Source organism: Xiphias gladius, chromosome 8 (genome assembly GCF_016859285.1).
Source record: "Xiphias gladius isolate SHS-SW01 ecotype Sanya breed wild chromosome 8, ASM1685928v1, whole genome shotgun sequence".
Lineage (NCBI taxonomy): Eukaryota > Metazoa > Chordata > Actinopteri > Istiophoriformes > Xiphiidae > Xiphias > Xiphias gladius.
In genome coordinates this window covers 28,670,315-28,693,567 of record NC_053407.1, presented here as the reverse complement: position 1 = coordinate 28,693,567, position 23,253 = coordinate 28,670,315, and the positions used below count along the sequence as shown (strand labels likewise).

Genomic DNA, 23,253 nt, shown 5'->3' with positions numbered 1-23,253 from the left:
CTAAAGCCCGTCAGTAGCATTAACGCCGACGCTAATCTGTAGACCAGCTGCTTCTGCGCCGCACTGTGCGAGACACCGAGCAGAGAGCGGACAAGAGGAGTTAGGGGACCATTCAGAAATATCAGTGAACCTGTATAGTCAGACTGACAACCTTGCTAGAGGCTGCAGTGTCCATCACAGCCACAATCCGGAAGTGCCGCACGGAGCAAACAACGTCCTGTTCAGCCTCACCAGCTGTGGGGCCCAAAATAAGTCTTAAGTTTTTTTTTTGAAGATGGCGCTACATGAAGGATCACAGGGCTCTTTAAAGTTTGAAAGGTTTTATCCTCTGGGGAGCAGAGAAGGGATCTGGACATTGTAGGATGATCTGACCACCAGTTGTTGAGATACAGTATTTTTTAGCCAAAGTCACCACTTTGATGCAGACAAAATCTGATAGAAACACTCACAGTCCCCAGAGGGTGAATCCAACTGACTTTGTTGATCCTCTCAGCTGTACCTTGTGTTCAGTGCTAAGTAGTAAATGTTAGCATGCTAACTTGCTAAACTGCGATCGTGGAAATGGCAAACGTCAAACCTCCTAAACATCAGCACGACGGCGATGTTGTTGTGAGCGCGTTAGCATGCGAACGCTAGCAGTTAGCTCCAAACATTGCCGTCCCAAAGAGCTGCTATCGAGGCTGCGGATTCTTAGTCTTGTTCTCTTGTCTTGACCAGAGCGTTGAATTTAAGTGACAAAATGTCCCTACTATGCCGAAGCGAGGCGAGGCAAGTTTATTTGTATAGCACATTCGTACACGAAGGCAATTCAAAGTGCTTCACATAATTCATTACAATACAACAAAGAAAGCAAAACAGCATGGAAACATTAAGCCGTAAATTAAAATAACATAAACCCCTTTTTTAAAGTGTTAAATAGTAAGAACAGAGACATAAATACATGATTGGAGGAAAAATGGTCCACGATGAGTATTTAAGGCTGAGGTTGAGCCACAGTGTTCAGGCCCAACACTGTGGCTGTAGCTTTTTCCTCATGAATCATTAGGGTTCCAGCTTATTTTATCTTGTTTCAAACACACCTGTCAAAGACAAACACCAGACATCTTAATTTTAACAGATGGTGAGCGGCGGGGGGCAGGGGGGGTTTGTTTTGGTTGGTTTCTGAGGCAGCAGATATCCAGCAGAGCAGACTCTGCTAAACTGATATAGATCCGACGAAGTTCATCTGCTCTCTTCCTCCCCTCTTGTCCTGGAGTCTCCTGGGGTTTTTTTCCGAATTTGCTGTGCATCAGATGTTTCATCGAGACCGAGGAAAACCAGCCCTCCTCTTTCAGTCCTTCAGCATTTCTGTCAGATTTGAACATTTTCCTCCTCTACTTTCCTTCAGTCTGACTCATCGCCATCAGATTCCACTGAAAGATCCCTGGATTCCTTTTCCAGAGATTGATACAGATAAAGAGAAATATTTTATAAAAGCCTTTTTCGACAAAATCTGAAACTCTCGTGGCTGCACTGCATTCTGGTCTATTTTCTGCTCCCGTGGGGCAACACAAGATAATAAATGATTCTGAAAATAAATCATTATTGCAATATTTTTGTTTTTGTGATTAGTTTGTAAGTTTAAAAGAGCAACATCTGTGTATTTTGATGATTGAGATGGGTTTTTTTTCGAGCGGTGGTGTTATAGTAATCAGTTAATTTTCAGATTTAAGTTCAAGGTGTAAGACTGGCGAAATCTCTCCACGTGCACTATTCTGCATGCAGGCCAAGGCCATTGCTTTGCCTCAGTGCGACAGTGTACGTGGTGAGAACGGAGACCACGAAAAAGAGAACAACAACAAGTACAGAGACAGTGAAGGGCCAGTACTGTAGTACTGAGTAAAGTGTGATGAATTGATAGTACTGTCACATATGTAAAGATGTGCCTCATTAAGATCTCACATTGAAAAAATAAAAAGCATTGTTAAAGATTCAATCGGTGGTTTGTAAACTTTTGGGCTTGTGACACCTTGCAAAAAAGTAGTGTCTACTTGGGACCAGTTGTCACGTTGCACGTGACTGGGATTTGTTAGCTTCACCAAAGTGTAACTTCCCCTCTGAACTTCTCACATTTTTCCATTTAAATAACCGTCGGAGGCTCAGATATGTAAAAATGATCCATTATTTAACAGAAAGGTGAGCGAAACAATGAGAATGATGCACTATTTATTACTGTATTTCGCTGATGACACCACTAGATGGCATGAGACACTGGGCTGTCCCGCCTCACCTCTCCTCCGGTTTCAGCCAAACTGAGCACAGGGCAGGAGCATGGTACATGATCAAAACCCAGCTGGGGAGAAAAAAGGGTTTGTGACACGCATCAGATGAAGCCGTTAACGTGGCAGGAACAAAACAAAAACAAAAAAAAAACCAAAGCACCAACAACAGATAGGCTAAACGGCTAAAAGAGGCCCCTGGTTGAAATAACAGTTCTAGTACTAAAAATACCCTAAAACACTTGGACACAATTTGTCCCCAAAAATCCCCTCATGGCACATTTTCTTTTAGAGTGCCCTCTGCTCCTCCATCTGGCCTCGTCTCATGGGCCCAGGGAAACCTGTCCCTGGCATTACAGCTTTAAGGGACCTATCGTAAAAAAAAAAAAAAAAAGAAACCAGGAGCCGAGACATTTGCAGTCGCTTTGTTACCGGCTGATGACGATCGGTTTCTTTCTCTGATAGATGACCATCAGTATGGTTAAGGGCTGCATTCCGCCAATCCAACACGTCCTCCAACCCAAACGACCAGACAGGTAATTTTTTTACCATACCTCTGATACGTGCTGCGCCCCCTACTGGCGACAGGAGATATGCCACTGATAAACTGTTAAAAATCACTGTTGAAAAAAGTAACCCTTTTACTCGGCAGTACTGCACACCCCACATATAGCCAACGTTACACGCAAGTATCAATACAATACTTCAAAAAATAACAATATTTTAATGAAACATATTTGGATGGAATATTTTTTTTTAAATAGGATTTTAATTTTAAAGGACCAGTGTGCAGGATTTAGTGGCATCTAGGGGGTGAGCTTGCAGATTTCAACCAACTGAACACCGGTTGCATGCGTCATTTCAGATCAGAAAAATCAACTGAAATTCACTCATCGGTTACACGAAGGCCTCGGACCAGTTGGAGTGGTGTCTGTATTGATGTTGTCTTCCCAGAGTCCTCCCCCGTGGGCCAGACGTAACCTGGGCTCCCCTCTCTCGGTCTGCCAGTGTAATCCAATAAAAACCGCATCCGAGCGGCATGATGGGAGCCACCACGCCTGCCTGTCTGTGCCGTTTCCTGCCGGGACACTCTCCGCCAAATGTGGCCACTTTACGCAGCGAGTGGCCCCGGTTGCTCCTCTCTCGAGCTTCCTGTCCCCAGTCTTCACACAACTATTTCGGTCAGTTTTGGTGAATGCAACGTGGGTGCAACGTCACGCATGACTTCAAGGGAGACTGTCTCAAAATGCGCCCTGTTATCTCCCATGTCTGAATGATATCGTGCCCCCCCCCTCGCGCTGTGACGGCTGGCTTTGTGTCGCCATTTGAAACAACTATGAACACTTTTGACTTCCAGCGTGGTCAGATAACATCTTGTACGAACCAGTTCTTTTGTGACCACAGCAGTCTGACCATGACACTCGAGATTTCATGACAATCCACCCAGTAGTTATTGTGATATTTCCGTCTGGACCAGACCAATCTTTTCCATCGCTAAAACCCCAAAAAACGTGGCTAAAAGCACTGAAAACACACAGAAGTTATGGAAAATTGAAGTGCATTTAGACTAGATAGATCAATACATACAAAAGGTCCCACTGGTGCAGCCCCTGCATGCGTGTCTCGGGCACGTTTGCCGTGTTTTAACGTGTCAAAATGTGTCTGAACACTTTTAGAGCAGATTCTGATCGATCGGTTTGTTTCTGGCTGAAGTCTCACGAGGTTACACGCTGCCGGGTCACCCGAGATGCAGCTTAATGCAGGCGCGAAGCCTCTGAAAGCTTGCACGCCAGCTCCCGCCGGAGAAAAACTCAGACCGATGACTGTGCTTTGCGGATGCCGGCCCGCACCCCGGCTCGCACAGCTCCGTGCGTCTCCAACCAACACGGACCCGCGTCTCGACAGCTGGCGGGAACTGCTTCGCCTCCGCCGCTCTGCTCTGATCAGAGAGAAGAAACAAGTCAGAAAAACCGGACAGTCCAAAGGGCGTAAAGTTCCCGACCCCTGAGACGAGGACCCAGGGCTCCAGGCCCCGGGGAAACAAGCATTTTGGCAGAAACACAGGTGACCGGTCATTTGTCTCGCAGTTACCTTGAAGGTAGCACGGTCTGTCCGTCTATCTTCCCTCATCACGCCCTGTCACACCCGAGACAGGACGCTGACTTTGGACTGGATCAGCTCATCGCCCACAAGCACAAATGCTAAAAGTCATTCAAGAGAACTTTAGACATTCACCGGTTTTCTCCCCCGTACGATTTTCTCTTAAGCGGGTTGAAATGAGCAATTCACCATAACATCGCTGCACTTAGGCGACGTTGGTGAGAGCAAAGCTGGCGGACAAAAGTAAGAGAGGTCTGTGATGACAGCAGAGAAATGTTCCAATGAAGTTCTGGGGACAGGAAAGGCTTGACCCGTGTGTCCTGATGTCGGAAAGTCTGAGCTTCCCAGATCCGTTACTCTGTGACAACCTCAAGACTCAGACCGATCAGAAAACTTTCCATGAACGCTCACAGTTTTGCTTCACTGATGCTGCTGATGCTGCTGCTGCTGCTGATGATGCTGCTGCTGCTGCTGCTGATGATGATGCTGATGATGATGATGATGATGATGATGCTGATGATGCTGCTGATGCTGCTGGTGCTGCTCCACTACGTAGTGGAGCGTTGTGCCATTTGGTGCTCCACCGCTCATAGCGCACACCGGAGCAGTCAGTAGGGGCAGAGATGAGAGGTGAACCTTCCTAGAGGATGTCATCGCTGGATGATAATGGTGTATGCTGAGGCATCACCAAGACACCGTTCTGTGTGTGAGGGGGCTACCATAAAAAAAAAAAAAAAACAGCGGTTTTAAAACCACCGACTTTCTGTTCAATCGCGAGCTCAGCGTTCAGTCTGAACACATCTTTTAACACTGGTGGCGTCACGTGGTACCTCATTAGTCCAGCGGCACAAACCACACGAATCACAAAGACAGAGAAGAGTGGTCAGTGTCCAGCTGCTGGCATGTTTCGGTCCAGGGGGCCAATCTGTCGCTGGACGGTGACACACGCCTGTAACAAACGAAATCATGGGGTTTTGTTTTTCCTCCACAAATGTTTAATCACAGCAGGGAAAGGTCAAACTTTTGCCAAATTACCATGGACTCACTGAATTTTGCCCTCGTCTACATAAAGTGGACATTTTCACACCGCTCTCTCTTATGGATCTTTGCCTTGTGTCGCACCACGTTCGGTAGGTCTTCTCCCTAAGAGCCCGCTGAGGCCAAAAAGCACAGCAGGGATCTCTTCCCCACCTGCAGTTTTCTGCTCGGTCCTTTCCCCAGGAAAGTCTCCAGCTGAAGGGAGCTACTGTGATTGCACCTTACGTGAGCCCACGTTTCCCTAAGCCGAGTGCATGTTTAGCCAGTGTGACCTACTCGCGCCGTCAGCCCGGGTGTCGAGTCCGTCTGCCTGTGCGGGCGTAAACCGGTGATTCTGCGCGTTTCTGCGACGCTGACGCGGAGGCGCGGGGGTGCCGGGGGTCGGTTTTCAGTCCTGCAGATGTTCCCTAGGCCGCGAGGGAAACTTGGCTGGGCGCAACGCCTGTCCCAGGGTCACTACGGTGTCAGGAATCAGGGCCATAGCTACCACTGAAGGGAGTTTGGCGTCCTGGGAGGAGACACATTTTAAAAACTAACACTTGGTTCAGTATTTAAATTTAGCTGCTTTTAGACCAACAGACAGGTAAATTAAGTGGTAAAAGGTTTTTCTTACTGTTCCTTTCTTGGAAATGTGGAGAATCTTCATATTAAGAAATAAAAATGTACGTACAAAAGAACTGAAAAGTCAACCAAACCGTTTTGTTTTGGTGATCGGTTCAAGAGTTTCTGGGGTGGGGCGATGTGCACTATGGGGACCTTGGAGAGACTCAGACCCCTCATATTAGGACCTAGGGGACCCATGAAATCCTCAGTGCAGAGTTGTGGTCGGGCGATTAAAAAGTGTCCTAACCTTTTTAAACTTGTCATAAAATGTTTTTAATGTGATTATTTTTTTAATGGTTTATAGCACACAGGCTGGAAAGTGATTGACAGCGAGTAACTTCAGCATTTCTAAAGTCCCGGATATGGCCCTGTCCGGAGTCTGATTTTATCAAAGAAAACTTCTCCAATCACTTTGCATAATCCACTTCTCTGATACTAATCTGTGCGTTTCGGACAATCACACAACAGAGTTAAACACACAACGTCCATGTTGCAGTATCACATCCTCGCTGCTGTGAAGTCCACGTTGTGAAGGCCAACATTTTTTTTTTTCTCCATCAAGAAGGGAAAGAAATGGTTGTTATTGTGGGGGTAAATTCCTAAAGTCCCCAGGTAATTATAGTCCACAATAGATCCTAAGATCCACAAAATGTGCTACAGCCTGTTTACTCTCCAGGGCTTCATCTCCTGTTTGTCCCTGTAAATGAGAGTCCCGTTTGGCACAAGTGAGGAGGGGCTACACCAACAATAGCGGGGCATCTCTGCCCCAATAACACCCAGGGGACCTGAGAGAGGGAGGACAGAGAGACTTCAGCAGCATTTCAGACAATCTCTGTATCTGAGGTTAAAACATTAGAGGCGGAAGGAAGGAAATCATCCGAAAGGAGGCCTTGACCCTCAGCATGGTCCGCAGAGACGGGAAGGTACGTCATCCTCATCATAAAACTGTTTCTGTTCCTACTACTGAAAGGATTTACCTGATCAGACCATAAATGGCAGGTTTGGTCTTTACAGATCTAATCTAGTAGCATCATAAAAAAATATCTCTGTAAGCATTTCCTTAGTTGTTGTTTTTAAAATTTTTGTTCCTGCCATTTCTTGGCAACAGTCTTTCACTGGAGGATTGCCATGATGTTCTTGTCATGTTGGTGATCTTGGCGTGAAATTTATTTCAAGCTCTATTTAGTGAAAGACTTTAAAAACCGATTCCAGGCCAGACTGGTGGACCGCCCTGCTTCACAGTATGAACCGAGTCCAGCTTTTGGTCTCAAGCAGGATTTATTCCTACCAGTCATTTGGTCAGTCCAGTCCCATTTCACAAATTCAGATCTCTGCTTGTAATTGAGCTTGATAGTTTCATGCTCTCTGTAGTTACAGTTTGATAGAATGAGACAGCCGTCAATCATGGTAAGACGCCTCCAAACATACCGCCACCCTTCAAGCCTCTTGTTGTTTTCACATCATAAAGGATGGATGGTAGAAAAGGGAAAGATTCCCAGCGCTTATGAAATGCAAACCTTCCCGTCATCGGACAACTCAGGATGGTTGTGTGACTCTGGAGTTGGGGCTGTCAAGGCGACAGATACTGGTGCATTGGCATCCACATAATTTGGGTTTAATTACCTTGAAATATGGACTCTGTCTTACATGCGATGTCCATAATATATTGATTTTTCAGACACTTTTGAATTATTTAGCACCAAGTCAGATATACTGGAGTTTTCAGAAGAGTTTTTTTGTCAGACTGAACAGTTAAGTTTGAGGTTCTATGTTCCAGAGGGATAAAAAATAATCATAAACAGATAGGTGGACAGACGGGCTTAATGACTAAACTGTGAAAGTAAAATGTAACACACAGCTTCTCGCCGTTGCAGCAGTGAAGTGTCTGAGCGCTGGTGTTAAAAAAACCATATAATCACATCTGGAAAGTGCAGCAGAGAGACCGCAGCCTGAAAACCACACAAGAAAATAATAAAGACTCCACTGAAAGTTGGAAATGAACCAGATATAGTCAGTGTGTGTGAGAGTGATGGAGTGTAAAGGCCTCTGTAGGCGTCAAAAGAACTGGTCTGTTTTTATTTATCGACGATCCAAGAAGCACTTAGTTTGAAGCAGACTGAGGCCCAAACTGAGCTGCAAATGTAGAGTTCATCCGTGTGTTTTTAGAGGCATATGAGTGGCACAAACGTTGGACAGAACAAACAACTTCCCGATGAATTGGCTACACTAAGAGTCCTACCAGCAGTGGAGCTAAAAATGTCAAGTCTGCGCTGAGGGTGGCGCTGGAGGAAAGGTCACGGGGTCATCCAATTGTAAAGGATAGCTCCCCTGGTGGAGCGCGAAAATCTAAACCGAATCTTGTTCCAGACCAACGTGTTGCATGTGCAAAGATTTTTTTGCAAGCATGTGTTATATTTTATAGAGAAATTATCACGCAAAGAACTTCTTAATTTGAGCAAACAATGATGTACAAATGTATTAGCGTGCCACCCACACATCCAGTGTCCCCTCTCTCCCCTAGGTACTGAGCACATTGATCTCCAAAGGGAGAATGGCGTTCAGATTTAGATTTATTCATGCCAATCCCTCTTATCCTCCAACATCACACGTTAGAAGAAAAATACAACGCGTGTGTATAGTTTTTGTTAAGTGATTTTATTGTGTTATATATTAATTTAAGGATGCCCTGTGTACAAAAAGGTTCCCCCTTTTCTCTAGATTCTAACTTTATTTGTTGATGTAATTGTTGATCATTTGATGTACGTCTACGCACTGTGATGTATCTTGAATTGTCAACGGCTTTGAGATGTTTATCACCCTGGGCAGGTTGGATGGTTACTCGTACGCGTCGTCATAGAGCCTGTCAGCCTATAGGTGTGTATATAGTGTACATGTTTGTGGGTTCCTTCCTTAAGCATTACGACCCAGACGAAAATCCGATCTGGATTGAAAAGTTGTCTTTTTGAATAAATGTTGCGGCTTGGAGTCGCTGTGCAGGCGTTACTTTATTCACTGATCCAGCCTCGGACCTATAGTTGATGTACCTATAATTGCACCCCTTCAGTTACATTTGTGTCTCACTTCTGATTATGTAAAGGGCCATTTTCAACACGGAAAATAAAACGTATAAACGTATTAGCGTGCTTTGCGATTATCGGTCAGCAGCGAGGTGGGACAGAACTGCGAGAGAGGCACCGAAAGTCTTAGAGCTTGCTCAGAAATTAGACTGAGATACAGTACCATTTTCAGGTTCCCAGCTTCGCAGCTAGTGTTCACATTCTGGACGAAAGGGACGTGGGTCAGCTTGGTTTAAAGTATATGAGACTCAGGCCGGTTCCAAGCGATATTCAGCCCAACCAGGTCTGGTGGCATCCTGTTGTATCGCTGCAGGTCTCAGGTCTGGGTGTCAGTGTGTCAATACCCAAGTGGATCCTCAATCCTAATCATCATCACTCTGCTTGTTACTTGGTGGAGCATCATGCTGCTGTTTGGGTCTGTTCAGGTCCACCACAGTCTGCATCAGGTCTAATTATCATCCGGTCTGCTCGGACCAGTTCTGGCTGTCATTGGGTTGCTTTCAGGTCAGGTTTCTTGTTTCGAGTGACCGTTATGGATCAGGTCCTGGAGAGTAGTTTGTTAAATCATCTCACTTATTAAGTAAAACTGGCCTCATCTTTCAGACACATTTGCAACTTCACACATGCGGCCCCCCAACACACACACACACCCACACACACAATCACACACACACACACACACACACACACACACACACACACACACACACACACACACACACACACACACACACACACATACACACACACACACACACACACACACAAACACACGCTCCCCATGAACTGTGGCGTTGCTAGATAATGACAGTCACTCTGTCTCTGGCTGCTGGACATTGACGCTGGGTTAACTGTTAATTCAAGGCTGGCTCCGTGTTTTCCACGCTACACTGTACGTACTGGTCATGCATCAAACCCCCCCACTCAGACTCATCCGGACCAGCCTGACACCCAGAACCTGACACAAATCAGTTTAGCATCTGCAGCCAGGCACAGCAGGTCTGTGACTCTTTTTTCCTGATCATAATTATAACACTAGGAATAACAGGCTCTATGGTGAAATTCAAGAACACAGCTGTTTGCTTATTTTCATGTCTCCTCATGGTTCATCAGCTGGTGAGAATGCAGACTTTTTCCCCAGGAACTGTTAAATTTAGCCTCAGCCTTTAACCAATATCAAACAATAATATGTACGTTGCAAACAACTGCATATTTAAACCTCCTAATCAATTTGGAAACTGACACTTGGCGAGTTCACCAGCTTGGAGAGCTTTTTTCTATCTTCAATAACTCTCTGCTGAATGAAAACGATGTACAATCTTGTTAACAATATGCCCCAGTATAGACAAAATAGAAAGAAGCACAGAAAGCAACTGAGACTGTCTGGCTCGCTCACCTGCCGAGCTTGCTAAGTGTCAGCAACCACGTTAGATCAGTCGCTAAAGTGAACAACAAGTTCACGTACTTTATTCAAAGGCTGCATTTTTACCACTGACTTGTGTCTTATTTGAATAAGACTGAATGGTGCAGCTCAGTTAATAAGGTACGATAGTTTCCTCCATATGGACTCTGTATGTCTGAACCAGTTGATCCTTATATGATCCTTAAAACTGAAACTTATGGTGGCACTAGAGGAAAATTCGGGGGATCGCCAAAGTAATCAGGATTCTTTGGGGACCATTAATGTTTGTGCAAAATTTATGGCAATCCATCCAGTAGTTATAGTTGTTGAGATATTATCTGGACCAAAGTGTTGGACTGACTGACTGACATTGCCCTCAATACAGCCAACCCAATAGCGTGGAAAAACATCACCCACGCTGACAGCCTACCCCCCCGTCCTCATCTGGATCCAATTGGTTGAGTTCAGGTACCTTTCACTGTTCTGTTGTGTCTGTCTGAGGAAAAAACATTAAAATGAGTCTCCCGTGTCAGTTTGAACTCAGACTTTGTGTCTGGGAGGTCTTTCTTGTGGTCTGGAGTCACGGCATTTCCAGAGGCTCCGGGCCTTTTTGGTGGTTTGGAGGACAGTCTGAGTGGCTTCACCACACTCTGTTAGTCTTGGATCAGCATCCCCAGAAAAACCATCAGGCTTGGAGGATTATGAAACTGGTGCGAGACACACAGGGTTAAGAAATACTTCCCTAAGCTGAGCTGGACATAAGGAAAGTTTATGGTAAATTACAGCCCTCTTAAGATGTTCTGAAGGAATAATTTTGACAATTTATTTGTGACTTGAACTCTGAGTCCTCAATCTTCCACCGTCTTCTCCTCCAGCTCTCCCCTCACTGATCCACATCCAAGATTACTGCAATAATAAAGTTCTCGTGCCATTAAAGTCATCAGAGAACATCAGCTCAAGGTCAGCGCTTCCTTACGTGAATGAAAGGTTGAGATGATCGGAGAAGCCTCAGCCCACTGATGGTGTCCTCCAACCCTGCTCTAGTTACAATCCTGCAAAGAGAATAATGCAAGATTTTCTGTTGCGTCCTTGGAGGCCAACTCAGTGGTCATGTTTCCCAAGAGCTGGGTCACAATGTCTTTCCCCCGACTTTGGAAAACCTGAAATATGAATTACTTGCATATGAGGGGGCGCCAATAGCAATTACAAGGGGAGGGTGTGTGTGTGTGTGTGTGTGGAGGGGAGGGGGGGTTGTTACATAAAGAGCTGGAAGGAAAAGCTTCAGAAGAATGACAGAAAAGGAAATAAAAAGCAGAGCTATGAAAAGACGAAATGTATTTGAGTATGTACTGTATGTGCAACTGAGTATATACAGAATGAATTCTTACGCTTTGTGGTTGTGGTTCTCGAAGGGAATACAGATTTTGTTTAAGCGAATTTCACTGCGAAATAACTGCTTCAACCTGAAGCTACTCAAAAATGCATGTCACCTACTTTGATTTTGTAAACAGAGATGTATACATGTATCTGTAAGTTTTTCACGTAAGCCTTATCTTGACCTTTTAACTGTGTTGGCCCCAAGACCAGCAATTCATTTTTAAGATTACATCAAAAAGAACTGCTGACATCCCCCAATATCCTGATAATCAGACAGAATGTGCATTTCATTCGTATCCGTCCGGTCACTACTTTCAGTCAGCACAGTAGTTTTGGTTGTTGCACTGTTTTTCTCAGATGTAGCTGGGTATCCAGCTCGCCATGCAGAAAGATGATGTCGACATTCAGAATTCTTAACCGCCACCAGAAGAGCAGAGGTGCACATTTCTCCCAGAAAGGGAAACCAGCTAATTGTTAAAGTTATGATAGGAAAAAGTGCAGTAGATGGGTTCTTTACTACAGCAGTGTTACAGCTGCAGCAGAGCCCTACTGTCTGTGGTAGAAGCGTCTCTGAGTTTAAAATGGATGTTAAATGATGAAAAGTAAGGGAGAGGGGCGAGCTTATCCTGATTGTTCTCTCTGTCCACACTGTCTCTGCTGCTCTGGGATTTGAACCGGCATCTTTTTCATCATAGTCCAGCTCCGTCAGAGAACAGGGGAGCTTTGTGTTTTGCTGTGTTTTGGAATTTGGAGCAATCACTTCAGTGATCATCACTCATGTGTCCTCTCGCAGGCCTGTCTGATTGTGTCTGCTCACTGAAGGACATGATGTGTTTATTTTCTCTATAAACATGTAATTTCTCCCCTCTGCCTTTGTAGGACCACTAATTGCTCCATGAATATTCGGGGGCCATGGTGCAGATGGGGCTCCATCTCCTAGTGCTGTTCTTGTGGTTTGGCGTCGGAGTACAGCTCCAAGTTAGGGGTGAACAGATGAAGCCGGCCCGTGCACCTCTGATCCCTCACCGGCCTTTCGTTGTAGTGTGGAACGCTCCTACTGAATCCTGCCGCCTTCGATTCAAGGTGGACCTGGACCTCAGTGTTTTTGACATCGTAGCAAACCTCAATGAAACCCTCAGTGGACCGAATGTCACCATATTCTACCACAGCCACCTGGGATACTACCCATACTACTCCAACTCCGGGGTCCCTGTTAATGGTGGACTGCCACAGAACCAGAGCATCTCCAAACACCTGAGCAAAGCCCGGGCTGACATTGATAAGCTGATCCCTCACAAGGATTTTCGAGGCCTGGGCGTCATTGACTGGGAGAACTGGAGGCCTCAGTGGGTCAGAAACTGGGGCTCCAAGGACATCTACCGCAACAAGTCCAAGGAACAGATACGGAAACTTCACCCAAACTGGCCAGAGAGCAAGGTGGAGAAGGAAGCGAAGGAAAGTTTTGAGAGGGCTGGGCAGGCTTTCATGAACCTGACCTTAGCTGTGGCTGAAGGCCGCAGGCCGGATGGGCTGTGGGGGTTTTATCTGTTCCCAGACTGCTACAACTACGGGTACAAGCAGCACCCTCAACGGTACACTGGCGAATGCCCCAACGTGGAGCACGTTCGCAATGACCATCTGATGTGGCTCTGGAAGGAGAGCACGGCCCTCTACCCGTCCATCTACCTGGACTACGAGCTCAAGTCCTCCCCCAACACTGTCAAGTTTGTCCACTATCGGGTGAAGGAAGCCATGAGGATTGCCTCCATTGCCCATACAGACTTCACATTGCCCGTCTTTGTCTACTCCAGACCTTTCTATGCCTACACCTTTGTGGTACTTTCAGAAGTAAGTTTTTAGCTTTTAGGCAGATGCTTAGAGCATCTGCTCACCAGACATCTTTAACAAGCAGAAAACCACTGAATTTGCTGAGTCAAACGCCTGAACCAAATGAAATGCTCACAAACCTGCATATATCAACCTCAAACCTGATCTGTCTGTCATTATGGTCGCTTGGTTTGCCCTGGTGGCTGTGTTTGTGAGTATTGTGATTAAACTGTTTAAGCCACTGTCTTTATAGTAATGTCGGTATAGTAGATCATGTACCTCAAACATGTTTTCCCATGTTTTCCCCACTTCTTCACTGTGTTTGTAGCCTAGAGAGCATTTCTAGATTATGAAAAAATGAGGGAAAGAGACTGAAGCAGTTGGACCGCTGCATATGTCATAAAACACGTTTACTGGCTAAAAATACCCGTGTTTCTGTTTCAGAGCGACCTGGTTCATACGATAGGGGAGAGCGCCGCCTTGGGAGCATCAGGTGTCGTCCTCTGGGGCTCATCGGAGTACGCTCGATCGCAGGTGATGGTAAAAAGTACAACAACCAAAAGCTTTAAATTCACTTAAAATCAGATCAAAGGAACAACTTTAAACTGAGTGGTTATTATGTTATAGCATTACCCCTACATTATACCATACATTATATAAAACAAGCCACAAAGCATTAGAGAACCGCAAATGTTAATGACGTAAATCGCATGCAGCCACAGTGCTTAATACAAAGCTTCATGATTTCTGACTGGGATAAATACATGCAGACATCATTATATTCTCCTCTTTATGTTTCCAAAAAAGTGCTTTTGATTTTTTTATGACCAAACTCAACTAGTAAAAAAAAAAACCCAGAGACAACTGCTTCTTATTTATGTGTGAAAGCGGTCAGGTTTTCTGTTGGATCCGTTGTGGTGATCCCTAACTGGAGCAGCCAAAAGACAACAACAACAACAACTGTGGACTGTTTTACATCCTGTTTACAGCAAAACCCAGCTTTAAACCCTGAGGAAGAACTTAAATCTATCTCATAATCGTCACTAAAAGAACCTAACACCACACAGATGGAATGGTGGAACTTAGCTAATTCTCACTTAACTTGAACATTTCTATCAATTATGTCATCAGACTGTCCCGGTCTTTCCCCGTACTTGAAGACAAACATCAGTGACTGCTCACTACTGGTTCTCAATTACTAGTTCTGAAGTTGCTGAGGTGATGTATGGTGCTGTAGCAAGAGAGAAATAACTTTCTAAAACTAAAAACACAACTGCAAAAGTGTAAGGAATATTCAAGTGTTTGCCTGCTTTGACATAGGGCGCTAGTGTTAGCATGCCTAGCTACTTTCTGTCCTTTTTAAGCCTTTCCTAAAGCACAAACAGAAGAGCAAAGATCCATCCACTGTGGTTGCCACTGCAAACTGCATATGCTGCATACCATGGGGCCAAGCCGGCGAGCCGTTGCTCGTAACAAAAAAAAAACCGAATAGCTACAGCCTCGTAAATGTCCATCTATAATGATTAGTGGTTTAGTATATTTCAGCACTTTATTTCTAAGTTGTATATGGAGTCAAAAAAAAAGAAAAAAAGAAATCAATGCCTGGAATGTAGGAAACAAGTCTAAAAACTGATGGCACGGTGTGGAAAATGTAAAGTAGAGACCATCTGTAGTTACAGGTTTAAAACATGAAGAAACAGGAGCGTGATCCTTTAATTTAACAGACTTTTGATGGTGTGTTTTGTCTGCTGCCTCCCTCAGAGGAACTGTCTGACGGTGAAGAAGTACATCGACGGTCCGCTGGGACATTATGTCGTCAATGTCACATCTGCAGCTAAGCTGTGCAGCAAAGCATTGTGCAAGAAGAACGGCAGGTGCGTCCGCAAGAGCCTTGACTCAGGTGCCTACCTGCACCTGAACCCACGCTTCTTCCACATCCGCCGCAACCCGGCGCCCGGGGGCCCCCATTTCCACGTCAGCGGTCACCTCAACAACCACGACATCCTGGACATGAAGCACAAGTTTACCTGTCAGTGCTACCGGGGCTGGACAGGTGTTTACTGCGAGATGCCCCAGGCTCCGCCCCCTCCTCCTCCTCCTCCCCCCCCCCCACCTCAGCCCGCCATCCCTCTGCCTCACCCCCACGAGAACAGTCTGCTGGGAGATATCCTGCTCCTCCTGTCCCTCCACTTCTCCTGTCTGTGCGTCATCACGTTTCTCGGACTCTGTCTGATTATCAAGTGTCTGATCCTGTAGCCACCAGGGGGTCACTGTGGAGACGACGGCAGGAAGGTCTGTAGAATGAGCAGCCGCAGCGGAGTGTTAGCCACAAGTGTGATCATCTGCAGGTCCTCTAATGTCCACTAGACTCTGCTCCAGGAAAAAAATGACTGCGCTGACTTTTCTCTGCAAATACAAAGTCAGCTCTCAGTAACTGAGTTGACGTCATCTTACGTGCGTCTCAGTGGTGAAAATGACTTTTTACCCTGAAGGAATATTTCAAAGGACAGATTCATAACTTTGAGGGGGTTTAACAGGGGAAAAGAAGCACTAAAACATCCTTAGATGCTACATTACCACTGCACCCACCATAAACTCTGTAAATCAACAGCCTTTTTTAAATTTTTTTTTTATTTTTTATCCAGGCCCAGGATGTGGTGACAGCGGGCTCATAACAAGGTAGCCTGGAGACCTTTTTCTTCATCCACATCCTCCGGCTAGCTCGGGGGCCCAACCCACATCAACTGACTTCTTTAGGACCAGTGCTGCCACTGCAGGCTCCTTCCAAGCTCCTCACTCTGTCCAAGCGCTGGCAACCTATGGGTGTTTCAATTACTTTTTTTTTTGCTGTGAAAACTGAGTCCTCATGTGAATCCACTGTACCTGTTGTGAATCCAAACTGACTCCCTTACGGCGAGCTATAAACTTCTCAGAACACGAATACACTCAAAAGATGTTTGAGTACGCCTGTGAAATTATGTTAATGGTAGCTAGCTTGAAATGAGTTAGCGCATTATCTACGCAACATTGGAATTACAACCGTGCATGGTGTTTGAATGTCATTCAATGCGCCTGAACTCATATTCACCCTCGTCTTTGGGTGTTATTTTGTCTCGCTGCCATTTGGCTTCTCAGCTGCCTCAGATAGAAACTTCTTCTGCTTTAGGTCTGTGTTAAAGCCTGATGTTCATTTGGATCTGCCACGGCCTGTTGCTGTTGAATTTTCTACGTGAAATTATAAAAAATTGTGGGAAACCTGTCACTTCCCATGTCCCATTGACAATGACAACTGTGAAGAAAGAAGAAAAGTGAGCTGCTCCGTTCTTTACACTTTAGCTCTTGTTTGTTTGGTTCTGGAAAGGCTAGGGGAAAAAAAAAAGTCACCACCCTCTAAACTCTTTAAATGCAGGGTATTGCTCTTACCACAGCCCCCATTGACACCATTTCAGCATGTGGAGACAGGTCTGTCTAGGTACTGTTGCTAAGCTATGATTTGGACGATTGCTGTTCAGGAGAGGGGTTTAGCGAAATGTCCACTTCAGCTGGACTTTGAAAATGCACTGTGGGTTTTCCTAGAAGAAACAGTCACGTTTCCTTTTCCTGTAAACTACTGCTCCTCCGATCGGTTCATCTGTCTTTTTCACTGACATTCAGTCACGATGTAATTAGTGTAACTTTTTAGTCTTTAGTTTTTAGTCTTCTTCTTTATGTGTTTGTGTGTGTCTACAGCCTAAATAAAATAGATAACCTGAAGAATTAACTCTTGTAAATTTTCTTACACAACAAAACCATCTACAGGCTCTGTATCCAGGATTAACTGCAACTCCTTATTATCTTAGCTTACTTTAAAATGCTTTCTTCAGTAGTTATCTAAAATTGAGGAAAATGCATTGCATAGTTAAAAGTAGAGTATAAAAATTAAGGAGCTTCTTGGCATCCAGCATCTGGTGTTTTAGCCCTTTTGCACAGCCAACTAATGACTTGTACCAGATTCCTGATTATTTGTCTCTGAGTTGACTTAAATAGTGAAAAACCTTTAGAGCAAAACTAGACAGGGAAACTGAACTGGAGTCTTTAAAAAAAAAAAAAGTAATAAACAGAAAAAGATCAATAAATCCCCAACGCCCTTTGGAAGACACCTCAGTTAGTTTACGGTCTCGGCCATTAATTTAAATGTGGGATAATGACTGTAATGAGGCCGACATCACAGCCAGGGCTTCATCAGGCTGCCAAGTGAAAATGGAGTTCGGTGATGACCGTGCAGTCGGTCAAATGAGTCACAGCGAGCTGCGGCGGGAAGGGTCACATGATCAAAACAATGTAACAGTAGTCCCTGTCTGTCCCACGGGAAAGGGATGGAGGGAGGGCCGAGTGTCAAACACTGTTCTGGGTTGTGAGAGGATGCAGCAGAAGCTCCTGCTGCATCTGGAGGTTCGTGATTCAGGCCTCTTAAAAGTAAAACTGTCAAAACGTGGATCACAGAAAGTGTTGAAGTCAGCAGAGTGTAAATGAAAGTCTTTACCAACTTATTTTAAAAGACGGTTTAGAGATTCATCCCTAAGCTGCTGCGGCTGGAGGATCAGAGAGCTGCGAGTTATTAAAGGTTTTACCTGCAGATTAACTGAGCTGACCTCATTTTACCTCGTGAATTCCTGCAAAATGCAGGAGAGAAATAGTTCAACTTTTTCTGAAATGCGCTTGTTGCCTTTCTGAGGCTGAGATGTTCAGATGGATGTCAATGTCATGTCCGTGTGTGAAGCACAGAGCTGGAGGTTTAGCATAGAGAAGCGGGGTAAACAGCTGGCCCTTGCGTTCCACACAGTTTGGTATACAGATTCAAAATTTTTTTTTGTATCAGGAGAGAAAGAGCTGGACTGGTTCATCCATTGTAGACACATCAGAGCCCCGGGGTCCCACCACCAGAGATGTCTCAGAACAATTTTGAGCATCGGATTAACACAAGGGCACCTCAGTGGTGGTAATGAGGGAGGTATAAGTGCTGCTCTTTTAAGGATCAGATGGAGTCCAAAACGGATGGGACAGCAGGTCCTCTTTATGCTGCAAAGGGTGTCTGCGTACTTGGACCTGTCCTCATGTCCAGATGGTCCACATGCAGCCAACATGGTCTGTACATGGACGACTGCACGGGGGCTGCGGGTATGAGCAGCTGATGAAATTTACATCACGAGGAACCCCTGACACAAGAAGCATAATTTGAGTTTCACTATTCTCCCCCGGTGTCTTCCTGCTGCTCTGGGGATCGAACCGTCAAACCCTCTGGTCATGCGCCCGGTCTCATCTGTTAAAAAATAAATTTGACCTGACTGCTGTTGTGACGACGGATGGAAATGTACATCATACTGACTTGACGTGACAGGTTCCGCCTGTTCGTATGAACGGTTCAGGCTACATTTTCTGAATTTATGCCAAGCCAAATTACTCAAAGTATTGACCTTTTGCTAACATACGCGTGTTAATTAAAAGGGCTAATAAAGGTTGTTATCCTCTGTGCCAAACATTGTTTTTTTTTATTTTTATGGCTGCATCATTCACAATGGATCAATGCATTTACAGTATATCATGGCCTCTGGGCACAGAGAACAATACACAATACTCTCTGTCTTCTCATTCTTTGCTCTTTAAATGCTCTATTCCCACAATCTTTGTCAACTTTGGAATAAAGCTTACCTTTCTACTCCAACGAGCAAAGGGCCTTCTGTACTCTGCTGTTGTGTAAATCACCTTCTGATGAACCGGTTCATTAAACATGTTTTGGACATAATCATCAGTTGCCAGGAACAGAAACACAGTGACTCAGGATACTTTCTTGGCCCTAAAAAATGGAGAGTTTATCCAGTAATAACACAATTAAGCAACTCTCTGCCCAGAATGGAAATGGGTAGTTCTTGTAATAATTAAAACTGATCACACCCAGACCTCACTCCTGCCTCCCAGACGTCTTTCACAATCACCCAGTGGCTTTCAGTTTTCAAATCGCTTTCCTCCCAGGCAGCCTTTGGTTTTAGTTCATTTCTATAAATATCACCAAGCTGCAGATACATTACAAAAAGTACATGCGAACTGGTTAAACATAACCATCACGCGATACATTCACATCATACGGTATAGGCACAAGAGATTTTCAAATATTTTGCACGTGAAAACAATAACTTCACATATATAATAACATGTAATACACGATGTGTGCTTCCTCTGTCAGTTCAACTTTATTTTAGTGGCATCTACTGCAGACTGACGGACTGAAGCAACAACCATTGGCTCGACTGCCATGAAATTTTGTGGAAACATTCATGGTCCCCAGCGGATGAATCCTAACGACTAACGATCCCCTGACTTTTCCTCTGGCGTCATCTTGAGGTTGACATCTGTGGTTATAGTAAAATGATTCTACGACTATCGGATGGCTTGCCATGACATTTGGTGCAGACATTCATGTTCCCCTCAAGATGAATTATTATAACTTTGGCGATCCCTTAACTTTGCATCTAGCGCCACCATCAGGTTAAAATTTTATATTCTCAGTACTTTTACATTTTACAGACACTTTTACCCAAGCCAACAAAACTATTAATGACAGTTGTTGCAACCACAGCTGTGTAATGTGTTCTGTGCTAATTAACATGTTGACATTTTTTTGAACAATGCATGCTAACATGCTAAACCAAGATGGTGAACATGGTAATTTTAACTGCTAAACATCAGCATGTTAGCTGAAGCTGTTCGACCAGCCGACAAGCAGTTCGGACGGGGTATACCGGCCCCTTTAGTCTTGTTTCCCGTTCAAGGGTTTTTGGCAGAGTTTTTCCTCATCTGGTTCTAGGGTTTGAGAATAGACTCTTTATAAGAGAGGTTATGGAGCCTTTCGGGCAAATTTGTGATTTTGGACGATATAAATAAAATAGACCTGATTTGACTTGCATCCTGTCATGAAATTTTTATGAAGCGTATAGTTTGACCTTCTGGGGGAACTAGATTAAAGTCTTAGGATCACCGCAGATCATTAGGATTCATCCTCTGTGTACATTGAATGTTTCACGGCCTTCGAAGCTCCTCTTGAGTAAATGTGACTTGAATCATTCTGACAGTGTGTCTCTGTCTGTGTTATTATCGGATTATGAAGATTGGCGGCCGGGGAACAGCCGAAGCATCTGCCATTCACACTCCTCTCAGTTTCATATCAGGGTCTTTTATTCTTTTTCAACTTCTAAACTCAAAACCTGAGAATGTGAGAGCAGAGAAAATTATGCTGTCAGTGAAAGTTATACCAGAAAACTGTTTGTTTATTTCCCCTGTTTTTACATAACCACATTTGAAAAGTTCTTTTTCAAAAACACTGTATCCACTTTATAAGATAAACTCCTGAGGTTTATCATTCAATATGTCTTAAATATACAGAAACCAAATACCTTTAATTTTACAGACCTCAGGCTTCAGTCAGCCCCTGTACTTTATCTAATAACCATAATCAGCTTTAGTTCGGTGTCAGCAGTCACGCTGGATATTCAGCTCGTCTGCAGTGAAGCTGGCAGAGACTCAGCAGGAGTTTTAGCGTCTTATCAGGGAACAAAAATTCACTCTAAGAAATCAGGCCAGTGATCAGCAAGTTACAGGACAGAGCCTCTAAAGGACCTTCACCCTAATTTTGCATTTTACAGCCAATTAAAGAATAAGTGTGGTGTTATTCTGTTTTCCTTATTGTCATCACAGCCCTTGATAAGGCCAAGACCAACAATGAGTTCGTTCATCTCCCAGCACTTCCTGACTGCCCTACCCTGTCTGAGGCTCTCAGGCCCTAAGCCCATTGGTTCCTACTGGAGACCTACATCTTTAAAAACTGCTCACAGATATATAGTTTATTTTTATTTATTTATTTTTTGAAAAAAGGCTCTGTAATGTCCTGAAAGAGCTGGACATGATACTTTTTGAGAAATTGTTACACAAACAGGAGGAAATAGTGCATTTATTGAGGTCTATTTTCAGTGGTGGGTTAATTTCTCAAATCAAGCCAGAATCTTAAAGTGATCAGATGTGAACTGTTGCATGAGTGAACAGACCCTGGCTCTGCAGCTCTGATCGGCTGTTTACCCGCTGCTCATCACCGAGTCTGCTGCCTCTCCATCAGCTTCATCTGCCGCTGCTGCTGATCACAGGCTGGGAGGAAAAGCAGCTAAACATTTGTGACCCACGTACACAAACAATTAACGAGGCCTAAACACTCGCGACTGATGTTCCAGATGGAGAGAATGTCTCACCTCCAAAACAGCCTCAGAAGCTAAAAAACAAACAAACGTTGAAATCAGCTCCACTTCCGGTTTTCTGTAACCAAAGACTGATGACTAACTGGAAAACACATAATTTACTCCTTTCAAAATTAAAGTATTTATTGAAGAAGGAAAGGATCCAACAGCTTTTACAGTAACACGTGAGCTCGAATATGGTTGCAGGTTCGAGTCCTGACTGCTGTACAGAGAGAACAACTAAGGATCTCATTTTCTTTTTTCATTTTTCTTAAATTCTTGAGCACAAGTTGAAATTTGAGTGTGAAAGTTGAGCTTGAGGAAAGGTTGAGTGTCAGTATCAGTAAGTTATTGGTCCTTTGTAGACAGATTTATGTAATATAGTGTTGTGATAGTGTTAAAATTGATAAAGCTGGGAGAAAAACAATCACAATAAATTTTTTAAATGAGAAAAATGACGTTTGCTGTGTACGCTCTGTTTGCAGTAGTTTATAGTTGTATTACTAGCTAACTAGCTACTTTGTGTTTTCTCACCATTTTCATTTTCACTTTCTACAACCAAAGGCATTTTCTGAGGTCTGCTCACTACAAGAGGACCAAGACCGTAACAATAAACATTGCTAAAAAACCATTTTTGAAATAGTGGGGACCAAAACTGTGAGAAAATCTGTTTAAAACAACGTTCTCAAAACAAGACAAAGAGTCTACAGCCATGCTAATTTCCCTCAAGGCTGGACTTAGGCTCAATAGTGCGGCACAGCATTGTTGAAATATTTCACTACAATCCACGTCTATCAACTTCATGGTGGTGCAAGAAAAAAAGTCAGAGGATCAACAAATTCAGTAAGATTCATCCTCCGTGCACCATGGGAACCTGTACAAAACAAAAAATAAAAAGACGTGCCTTACTTTTGAAAATTTCACGCATATCTGGCCAGTAGCGCTTGTTATGGCCCAGTGTTGCTCAAGGCAGAATGGGCTGATGGTGGCTTTAGAGAAAACGTCACGGGGTCACCAAAATCATTTGGAGTCACCCTGTGGGAACCAGGAACATCCACGGAAAATTTGGTCGAAACCTTTTGATGTGGGACAAAAAGTCAAACTGATCCAGCTGAGTTTAGAAACAAAACAAGACAAAACTTCAAACCAAATGCTAAATAGCTCTAAGGCATTTTATAGGATTGTAAGAAGAGACCCGGTTCAGAGTGAGTAGACGTCGTCCCCTCCAGGAAAAACATCAGCTCAGCGTCGGTCTGTTGATTTTGAATCCAGTCAACCTTTCAGATCCTTATCCTACATTAACACGACCACTC

At 44.3% G+C, this 23,253-nt stretch overlaps 1 protein-coding gene across 1 annotated transcript; it reads left to right on the top strand.

Annotated features, from left to right (window-relative positions):
• Window positions 1–12,767: 12,767 nt before the first annotated feature.
• hyal6 (hyaluronoglucosaminidase 6) lies at window positions 12,768–15,938 on the top strand. The gene is made up of 3 exons (XM_040133561.1): window positions 12,768–13,703; window positions 14,127–14,216; window positions 15,444–15,938. Exons 1-3 carry the CDS (start codon window positions 12,768–12,770, stop codon window positions 15,936–15,938), a joined length of 1,521 nt encoding a protein of 506 aa, XP_039989495.1.
• The last annotated feature ends 7,315 nt before the right edge of the window (window positions 15,939–23,253 follow it).